Source organism: Camelina sativa, chromosome 20 (assembly GCF_030686135.1).
Source record: "Camelina sativa cultivar CO46 ecotype springtype chromosome 20, ASM3068613v1".
Lineage (NCBI taxonomy): Eukaryota > Viridiplantae > Streptophyta > Magnoliopsida > Brassicales > Brassicaceae > Camelina > Camelina sativa.
This window is the reverse complement of record NC_141899.1, coordinates 12,165,827-12,176,962: the sequence shown is the minus strand read 5'-3', so window position 1 is coordinate 12,176,962 and position 11,136 is coordinate 12,165,827. Positions and strand designations below refer to the sequence as shown.

At 31.0% G+C, this 11,136-nt stretch overlaps 2 protein-coding genes across 2 annotated transcripts; both read right to left on the bottom strand.

Annotated features, from left to right (window-relative positions):
• Positions 1-2,301: 2,301 nt before the first annotated feature.
• On the bottom strand, positions 2,302-2,811 carry LOC147918758 (uncharacterized). The gene has a single exon (XM_087504802.1). The coding sequence runs from the start codon at positions 2,809-2,811 to the stop codon at positions 2,302-2,304; it is 510 nt and encodes a 169-aa protein (XP_087360928.1).
• Positions 2,812-2,936: 125 nt separating this feature from the next.
• LOC147918757 (uncharacterized) lies at positions 2,937-5,156 on the bottom strand. The gene is made up of 5 exons (XM_087503686.1): positions 4,873-5,156; positions 4,661-4,799; positions 4,476-4,600; positions 4,288-4,364; positions 2,937-4,033 (listed from the first exon to the last, which is right to left on the bottom strand). Exons 1-5 carry the CDS (start codon positions 5,154-5,156, stop codon positions 2,937-2,939), a joined length of 1,722 nt encoding a protein of 573 aa, XP_087359812.1.
• Between the last annotated feature and the right edge of the window lie 5,980 nt (positions 5,157-11,136).

The following is an 11,136-nucleotide window of genomic DNA, read 5'->3' as shown; positions in this document are numbered from 1 at the left end:
TTTGTTATTATTATTTATTATTAAAAAAAAAAAAAAGTCGGTCGTTTCATTTACTGCACGACACTTGATAGATTCATACCTACAGATGAAGTTAATACAAACATTTTTTAAAGAGTGAGACTTAAAAATCTTAGCAACATCAAATGTGGAATAAATGTGTCTTACCTGCCATTTAATAGCGTGAAAACAACTTCGCCAGCATGTTCTCTGTTGTCAGTTACAGCTACTACACATCCGCAAACATCTATTTTTTGCCATAAAAAGACATTTTTTTATTTCAAAAAGATGAAAAATTGTTTCCAAATCTATCATATACATAAAACTATTTAGTTTCTAAGTTCTGTTTGTACTTTTATATGGGAAGAACCAATTCTCAAAGTTCTAAAATTATGTAAAGTATAAAGATTCACCAACACAAAGATAGCAATATCTAAGAATAATTGTTTCTGAATCTATCATCCACATAAAACTACTTATGTATAAGTTCTATATTTGTACTTTATATGGGAGGGACCAATCCACAAAGTTCCAAAATTATTAAAAGTCTAAAGATTAAACAACTCAAAGATAGTAAAAATCTTTATCCACAGGGTATAATTGAATTTTTTTTAAACCGTATATTTAAAACGTACCAAAAGAAATGGGATGATGGATTCTTGAACGATATATATCACCCAAATCTTCGAATCGGAAATAGTTTTTTGAATTAACTGATTCCAATTGATTCATGGTTGATTCTTCCGTAAACTTGATTTGGAAAGGATGATGAGTATTCCTCTCCCTTAGGGTTGGATCGATGATTTTGAAAGTCCTAATCTCATACCATTTACCCTCATAAATATACTTCTGGAGCTTTTTCAGTGTTGTTGGAACAAAGGCCACCTCAATTGTGTCACCCTTCAAAAATTGATAAATTGTGTTAGTAATCTAATATATAAGACTTTAAAAATATCAAATATCAGTAGAAATTATCATTTGGGAAATTCTCTAACCCTTTCATCCACAAGTAGAAGAACTCGTTTGCTGAAGAATTCGTAGACATACCAAGAATTCAAGACCTTGGCTTGGATACACCAGTTGGTTTTTCCCCGATGAAGATCAGAAATATAATCGATATTCATGATTCTATCGAATTAGGGTTTTTCTGTTTTCTCTCTTTGTCGGAGACGAAAAGGGGATTTCGGAACTGTAAGAAATCAAAGAGTCACGATTAAACGTTGCGTATTAACGTTTAGCGTTATAACTTTTTTTTTCACTATTATATATTATTATTTAAAGTATGATAACAAAATGAAAGACAGGATTCGTTTTAATAGATATATTTTGCAAGGTTCTAATTTAAATGTGTTTGAGATTTAATTGTTTAAATTAAGACTTTATCATATCTTAAACAATAATTTTTACCATTACGTAATTATATTTTCTATTCTAATTACATAGCAAAATACCACAATTTTAATTATATTACAGATAATTGTAATGAATAATATGAGTAACATTGTATTTCAAAGTTCATAAAAATTTGTTTAACTAATTATCGAAAATAAAATTTAATCTAAAATTCCAAAACAATGTTCAATTAAAAACATAATAATTAAACAGTCTCAAAAACCTATTTGAAAACAACATTAAGTGTTTTGTTCTGCATTTTCCATCTTTATCAGTAATTAACACCTTCAATCCTTTTCTGGTTGTCACTCGAGAGAATGCAACATAAAGCTGTCCATGTGTGAAAACCGGCTTCGGAAGAAACAATCCAACATGTTCTAGCGTCTGACCCTGACTCTTGTTTATAGTAATTGCAAACGCCACGGTAATAGGAAACTGTCGTCGTCTCATACGAAAGGGAAACTTTGCATCAGGTGGACTAACATACATCCTAGGGATAAGTACCTTATCTCCAACCTTTTTTCCTGTCACGATTCTTGCTTAATGTTTAGTGATACAACTTTTTTTTTTCACTATTATATATTATTATTTAAATTATGATAACAAAGTGAAAGACAGGATTCGTTTTTAATAGATATATTTTGCAAGGTTCTAATTTAAATATGTTTGAGATTTAATTGTTAAAATTAAGACTTTATCATACCTTAAACAATAATTTTTACCATTACATAATTATAATTTCTATTCTAATTACATAGCAAAATACCACAATTTAAATTATATTACAGATAATTGTAATGAATATTATGAGTAACATTGTATTTCAAAGTTCATAAAAATTTGTTTAACTAATTATGGAAAATAAAATTTAATCTAAAAATCCAAAACAATGTTCAATTAAAAACATAATAATTAAACAGTCTCAAAAACCTCTTTGAAAACAACATTAAGTGTTTTATTCTGGCATTTTCCATCTTTATCAGTAATTAACACCTTCAATCCTTTTCTGGTTGTCACTCGAGAGAATGCAACATAAAGCTGTCCATGTGTGAAAACCGGCTTCGGAAGAAACAATCCAACATGTTCTAGCGTCTGACCCTGACTCTTGTTTATAGTAATTGCAAACGCCACGGTAATAGGAAACTGTCGTCGTCTCATACGAAAGGGAAACTTTGCATCAGGTGGACTAACATACATCCTAGGGATAAGTACCTTATCTCCAACCTTTTTTCCTGTCACGATTCTTGCTTCGATTACATGATTGGCCATCTGAGTAATAATCAGCCTCGTACCGTTACATAAACCTCCCTTAGGATCTATATTCCTTAACAACATGACAGGTGCTCCTATTCTCAAAGTCAAAACATGGCTTGGCAGTCCAGAAACTTGAATACTGTTTAGGAATTCCTGAGTGTAGATCATATCATCAAGTCCGCTCGTATCAGACGTTTCAATACTATCAGAGCTAAGATATCGTCTTTCCTCACCTGCAAAATTTAAAAATTAAATTTCGTATATGTTTTGAATATTAGAAAATTTTCAAAAAATTAAATTTCTATATCCTTTTTAATTTGCATACCTGGAAGCTTAGTAAGCATAAACTGATTTATCTTATCAACATCGTCATTTCTTGGACTTAGAATAGCTCTTTCACTAAAGAATTTTGGGTCAGTCCTCCTTGTAAATTGTTCTCCGTAGATCTCTTTAACTATTGCTTCAATAGGATTTCCACTTGTATTAATTAATAAATCATCCGGAATTTCTATCTCCACATCCCCACTATCTGACTCGTTAATTTTGCCATCCCCGATATCAAGAAGCCACTTAGAAAAAGTAGCAAGAGCACCTGCATCCATACTATTACGTGCTTTGCAAAGTCTCAACTTTTCGGTAAGTTTAAGAACTTTACAACTATTCCAAAGAACAGATGAGTTGATAGATGCTAAAACTGTGGCTACCCTTCCACCTTCGGTAATAACTGGTAAAATCTGTCTAAAGTCACCTCCTAACACAACAACTTTACCTCCAAAAATCTGGTCACACTTCATGATATCTCGCAAACTCCTATCTAAAGTCTCATAACAAAGCTTGTTCATCATTGGAGCCTCGTCCCATATTATGAGCTTTGCTTCTCTAATTAAATCAGCAAGATCAGATTCGGCATCTATCAAACAAACAGAATATTCATTAAGATTGATTGGAATACCAAATCTTGAATGAGCCGTTCTACCACCTTCCAAAAGCAAAGCAGCTATACCACTCGAAGCAACATTAAGAACAATATTACCTTTAGACCTTATATCAGCACCAAGAATAGTCCACATAAAAGTTTTTCCAGTACCTCCGAAACCATGGACAAAAAACATACCACCTTTACTGTGATTCACAGAGTGAATAATTTCTTCATAAACACGTCTCTGCTCATCAGTTAGCATAGGTAACAACTTATTGTACAATTCCTGTTGTTTTTGAGGCTTATATATTCTCTCATCTGCGATAAGCCTATTTTCTCCTGTGTTCATTATACTATCATCTGGTCTAGGCATTGTCTCGAAGGCCGTAAGAGATGTCCCATTCGATCGTAACATGAGTTCTATTTCAGTTAAACATATATTTTCTATCTGAGTCCGCGACAACATTAGACCTACCACAGAAAATTTTAAACATTTCATTATATATAAATATATATATTTTTTTCTTCGAAAACGGAATATTTTGATAAAAGAAAATATTTTTTTGAAATACCTGGATCGTTCCTGTTTCTCCTTTCTTTAAACAAAATATCCTTACACAAGATGTCTTTCGTTTTATTCCAAACTTCAAGAGGAACAGTTAAACTCTTTGTATGCAGTAGGATCGCAAATAACTTTCTTAAAAATTCCCCAAAACACCATTCACCTGCTTCATTTATAGCTGCAATGTACTCCTTATCATCATCCAATAATCCCAAAGCATAGCAAGCTTCTTGGAAATCACTATAAAGTACACCATTGACTGTTTTTAAATAGTCAAAACTTGTTGGTCCTGGAATTTTATTAAGCAGTACTCGCAAGTAATAGGCTTGTCCTACAGAAGGCGGTACATACGTAATTCTGCCTATTGCAAAACTTTTCCGTTTCTCTGATCTTGGCTTCCAAAGTTTTTCTCTCTTATTCCACACAAATTTAGATGGAAATTCAGCATACGTAAGTGCTCTGGCCTGGGGATAAATCTTGTTTCATTCCATCCAGCCCAAAAATTTAGAAGTTCTATTTGTTGTACGTTGCAATACATCTTCTATTGGATCATCCTGATTGTAAATAGCCAATTCTTTTCCTGGAAGATGAAACGGGAGTTTTTCTACGGCTGTAGTACGATAACAAATCGGGAAAGCAAAAATTCGCCAAGAAGCCTCACATGCAGATACATACCTAAAAAATATTGGATTAGTTTGTCACGTATAATTTAATATGAGAATATTTAACAATCCTATTAAGTTGTTACCTGCAATTGAAAAACTTTTTAATTTCATTTTCCTGATCTTCTTCTCCTACTTTGGCTCTAACATAGTCCGGACCTTTAGTGATGTACTTGAACAAATATTTAACTGAACGTGTCTGGTTGCACCACTCAACATTTATATGAGCACGAAAACGGAGTGATAAATCACGATTATAGGGAATAACGTAACTATTATCGTATTGAAATCCTCTTTTCTCCACGATTCTCCCATCGTTACGTCGTCTATATATTGGATAGCCAGCATCGTCGACAACAGTATTATCCATGAATGGTTTTGGGAAGAATTTATTGTTGAAACTTCATTGGAAAACTAAAAGTCTTCCACTTCATATTTCTTTTTAAATAATTTATATGTAGCTAATTTTTAAAGTTATGTTTAAAGAAAACTACTGGTTTTTAAAAACATAATTCGTTATATGTAACTAATTTGTTTAGCTCATTATATGTAAATAAATAATTAATATATTTCATTTTAAATCAAAGCAAGAATTTTTTAAAATCCAACTACTAACTAAATATAAAATAATTAAAATCCAATAAAATCCCTAGAACGCCATAAAAATTCATGGAAGCCAGTCTTCTATCCGCGAGTCCTCTTCCTCGATCTCCTATAATTCAATTAAGTAGAACGTGAAAAAGTTTATAAACGAATTTCGTTTTCATCTATTTTATAGCATGAACTAAGATGTTATTCTTACAATTCCATCATTTTCGCAACCTCAGAATTGCAAGGATTGAGTGTTATTCGCGTACAAACTGTAGAAGATATACTTCTTTTTCCTGCAAAGTTATAACAGAATTTATTCCTTTAAATACACGATCATCATAAATATGCAATAACACAAATTATACCTTGGAAATATACCTTGGAAATCTTCAATAACACCCCAACGAATAACACAAATTAAACGTTCACCCTGGAATGATTTTAAAGCATCATAGAATTCCCCAGCCGTTTTTTCGAATAATTCACACCTTAGTAGGGTTCCACTAAAATTAAAGAATTAAAATTTGTGTGATTTAAAATAATGGATTAAGAGTATGATTATGTATAATATAAAATATATATGAGTTTTAAAATTTACCTGAAATCACGAAGATCAAATGAGATTTTGTGATTAATTGAGATATCCTCTCCTTTTTTTTAATTTTAAGATTATCTTCAGTACTTTCCAGCTCATCATCTTTTTCATCTTCTTCAAAATCTTGGACATAATCTTGGTCATCTTGATCATTGTTACCACTGTTATCTGTTTGGTATTCGCTATCATCATCAGTTTCTTCCTCAGTATCATCCTCTTCTTCATCTTCTTTATAATCATCATCGTCCTGATCTCCAACATCAATGTCATCATCAGAGTCTTCAAAGATCGTGCAATCTGTTTCATATTGATCATGAAAAGTAATGTTTTTCTTTTGATCTGAACCATATCGAGTACAGTACTTAAATAACATACGGATATTATCACTTTGTGTGACATCCTCATGTTTTCCATTATTTTCCACCCCTTTGATTTCCTCTTTTTGTTGTAATTCTCTGAAATTACATCTGAATTCGCCAACATTTACAACCTCACCAATAATGTCTGTATAAAATTTACATTAGTTCAAATATAATGAATCTCAAATAGTATTTGAAATTTCTTTTTTAAAAAAACTGAATTATTCCCTTACCGATTAAGTAATCTTCACATTGGGTACCATCATGGATGAGTTTGAAATCGACGAAATCATAGAATTCTTCCCCTCCAACAATTGAATTCTCTCTTATCTTGGTATTGTACAAAATAACAATTTTGTAACGATGTGTAGTAGCTAAACATGAACCATTCTGTTCAACAACCTTAAAGTCTTCGAAATCAAGCCAATCACCAACCTTGAACTTTAAGACAAAACGATCATAAACATCTCCACGAAAGGAGCATTGGACCTTTACACCCTAATAAAACATAGTATTATTAATTATCGGATAATACGATTTTGTTACATGTCTTTAAAATATTTTTAAAACCTTATGATTTGTAACTTTCAGGTATAATTGCATATAAACTTATTGTTTGAAATATATAATGAGCTTATAATTAAATTAAAGTAAATACCTTAATATCAGTTAAAACCATCTCCAAACTTGGACCTTTATCTTCCCACAGACATAAGACCTTCACACGAATTTTCCATTCATATTTTGAAGAGTTCAAACGCGAAACATCATCGAAAAGGCTATACCTAACCATAATTTCTTGCTTTTTTCGTGTGTTCTGTGGTTTTCTTCTCTGATTTAGGTTTAAAAAATCAAAAGTGTCGAATAGACGTATATATATACAATTTTATATATTCGCAATTTACATTTTTTCGGAAGTGATATTTTTAAATTCCTGTTTACCAAATCATTTTACTATTCTGTAAAGATCTCCAGACATTGATATATCTTTATATTTCCTTCTATTTTTGAGTTAAATAGTAATCTTCTTAATGATTATCATTACGGCTTAAAATGCGTAATTTTTTTTGTTAAAAAAAAATAAATCATGATCTTACATTATATTCTAAACTGTTTTAAATATAGAATATCTCTTAAGATTTTCAACCCTACTTTACATAAGGTATAAAATAACAATTTTAGATTTTTCTAACAATGATCTACAAATTTTTGAACATAATAATTATCACATTTTTAAGAATATTAGCATCATTATGTCTTTTCTCTATTTTTTTTCAAAATTGAGATAATAATCAAGAACCTTTGTAACCGATCGTTTAGATATCATAATATTCATAATACTATTCTCTAAATATCATGCTTATATTATCCTTACGTCTGAATATGAGCTACGACACCAAGGATTATTCTTCCATATGCAGATTGTTTTCATTAATTAATAAAATTATTCAAAATATTAGACATAATTTTAAACATTTTTTATGTTAATAATAGTTATGAATATAACATTTTATTATTTTATTTTGTTCTTATATAATAATCAAGCACCCTGGTATTCGGTCATTTGATTGTCATTATTAAAGTATAATCTTATATTATTAAAATAAATTATCATTGGACTATTTCTATCTCATAAAATATTCAACCATCTAAAACAATATCAATAAAAATACGATTATAAGATCGCATAACATTCATCCTACTATTCTTGAAAAATCGTCTTCCTCCTTTCTTCACGCCTGATTTTTTGCAACGACACCAATCATATCTTCTTCCATACGCTGCCTATTTTTAAAAATAATAACAATGTTATAAATTATATATAATGGAATTTGATTGAGATTATTTGAAGATAATTACCGTGTAGTTTAGAAGGAACGGAAACGACTCTGTTTTTTTGCGATCAATAGCTTCTCTGCAAATATTCATTAAAATAGGATTAAGATCAGAATTTACAGACAAATGGTAATAATTTGTTTCATTAAATTTTCGTATCAAGATGACTTCAAAACACTTTTGATTTGTATAATAATACCAAACGTTTGAGGATGATCCAAACAAATAATTAGTGTTAAAAACACTTTTTAACATAGAATTACTACCGAACAATAGCCGAAAGACGTTGTGCTGCTGACTCTGAAACTCTAATCTGTTGATTAATCACACTAAATGTTGTTATATCCGTGAAAATAAGAGTTATTAATTTAAAACAATAACTATTAATTTATTTAAAAAAATATACCATAACTTTTGGGATATTATCGACACCATTCACCGTCTTTCTGCAATAATAGTCAGTAAATGCAAATGTTAATATGATTTTCTGAATCAAATATATTTATATATAAAATTAATTTTCCTTTTAAAATAAAAATACATGTTTTTCACCATACGATCATTGGTAGATTCATCTAAACAATGTTTAAATTTAATTTGATCATTAGAAATATATTAATATAAGGAATTTTAAGTTTAGCAACATACCTTTTAGCAATATATTTGAAGATGCAGAATTCAAATTAAAAATTTCGATAGCCCTCGCCACCTCCACCTATTCATTTTTTATATTTATTTGTTAGAACCACATACTTATAAATTAATTTTTATAACGATGATAGAGTAATTTACTATTAAAATTTAAATTACCAAACATCTCTCATCACTATGATCATCTTCAGAAGCTTTCCTGCAATATAGAAATAAGTCTTTCTATTTAGCATCATCAAACTATAAAGATTAAAGTTTAAAGTATTAATAAATAAAAGACCTAGATTTATTGTCCGAGAATATAGAACTAAGATCACGACCATGTACCAACTCACCTGAAACATAAGAATTAGTATAATCGTTTTTACAAAACAGTTAATAAATCAAGAAACCTATACAATATAATATAAGAAGTAATAATGAAACCATACTCAAAGTTTTGGTAATGCTCGAACCTGCGTTCCAAACAAATACTACAGAAAGAGGACATGAATCATTAAAACACGAACACGAATACGAAGAACTATATAAGGGATCATCAAAACTATAATACATATATAATTTGAAGAACATGAGAGAAAATTAGGGTTTTCTTTATTTTAAAGATTTCAGATTATAGAGAATGATTAGGGTTATACCTATTATATATATATATATATGTTTACAACCTATAATTTTAGGGTTTCGAATAGGTCAGTATATTTTGGTTGGGTTTTTTTTTAAAGCCCATTATTTTAGGTTTTAGCGTTTTAAAATTTATTAAATCACGTTTTGACGATTATATAGATTAGATATTTAATTATTTAAACTTTTTATAATTTTCTAAATTAATTTGAAGGGTAAAAACGTCCAGATTGGATTCTCATTAATGGCAAATTAGTAATCTTAAGTCTGAGGATGAATGTGGTGCGTTTCAGCAACCTAAATAGAGATCAAAAGCTTGTCCGAAAATTTTTCAGGGGTAATTTTCATTAAGGGCAAGAGAGGTCAAATTTTGTGAGATTGGCTGTGAGCCCTCTCGACTTCTCCTTTAATATATTAGATGGTAAGATTCTAATTTTCTTTTTTAACTTTCATTCATTTATCAAAAGAGTTTGGGTAATATTCTCTGTTTATATGTGGATACTTTCATGTTCATACATATTTTTTTTCAGAAATTTAGTTAGATTTGTTTACAATTTTTGTTTTGATGTCCGGAAATTTGTTGTCATGTTTTCCACATAAAAAGAAAAAAAAATTGTTGTTATTTGATCCAATACGATTGTAAATAGTTTAATTTTTCTTTATATTTATTTAATAGATTACATCATGTATCTGATTGTTCTTAGATGTGCTATTTAGAACTCCCTTTTAAAACACACTATCTGATTTCATTTATTTGTTCTCGTACTGTGAAAATTAGAACCAGTTATAACCAAAACTGGCTAAGAAGAAGATACTTACAGATAAGACTCTGTTACGATATCCACTATAGATTATTTGCCTAACCTCTTCATATATTTATGGGTTCGTCCTAGCTGCTTCTTCTCTCTTGCACAACCATCGAGGTTCCTTTACCCGGCGGCGCCAAGACCGATCGGCGTTGCTGGGCTTTGGTTGCGTCATCTCTGTCCTCTCCTCTTTCTGCAAATCTCGCTCATGTCCTTTTTTATTTTCACCGGAGTCTTCCTTAGAGTCCAGATCTCAACTCCGATATTGCATCAGCTTCATCTACTTACCATCTCTCCTCTGCTTCTGTCTCCCTCTCTCTGTGAGGTTACTCGTCTGAGTACCCAACTGCCTGAGTTCACCCCTCAACCCCCCGAATGCCCTGGTAACCTTGGAGACTATCTCTCGATCTGGCTTTTTCCATAGTCAACCTTAACATCTCTCCTATCCTCGGATTTATATCCTCTCTCCAAGTATTTTCCTTGGCTTAAGCTGGACGAGAGCTCTGTGTTGACGCTGGAGCCATTGAAGATCTTGACGAAGAAACCCATAACCTCGGCTTGCTCTGTCCCAACCTTGTTATCTCTTTGGCCCATGTTTGGTCCCCAATCTTATCTCGGAACCCTGGTAGATAGTCTACTTTGCCTAGACTATGATTCATCCCTGCACTGGAACCTACTCACACCTGCCTTAAATTGCTTTATATCAAGTTCAAATTGTTTAGCACCGGTGTGTTATGCTTGGTCAAGACGAGGTTCCCACGATAGCAGAATATTGGTTTCTTACAATTTGCTTGAGTATCTTTTGTGTCGAGTTCAGTTTGAATCCATGTTTGGTCTAAACTCCACTCTCTTCCACCCTAGTCAACGCTTGATTTGCTTAGTGGTATC

Coding starts and splice junctions, on each gene's coding strand:
- LOC147918758 (XM_087504802.1), bottom strand. CDS start 2,811: ATGATCTACACTCAGGAATTCCTAAACAGTATTCAAGTTTCTGGACTG.
- LOC147918757 (XM_087503686.1), bottom strand. CDS start 5,156: ATGGATAATACTGTTGTCGACGATGCTGGCTATCCAATATATAGACGA. Junction 4,601..4,660: donor AGGATGATCCAATAGAAGAT/GTATTGCAACGT, acceptor GAATGAAACAAG/ATTTATCCCCAGGCCAGAGC. Junction 4,365..4,475: donor TTTGCAATAGGCAGAATTAC/GTATGTACCGCC, acceptor TGTACTTTATAG/TGATTTCCAAGAAGCTTGCT.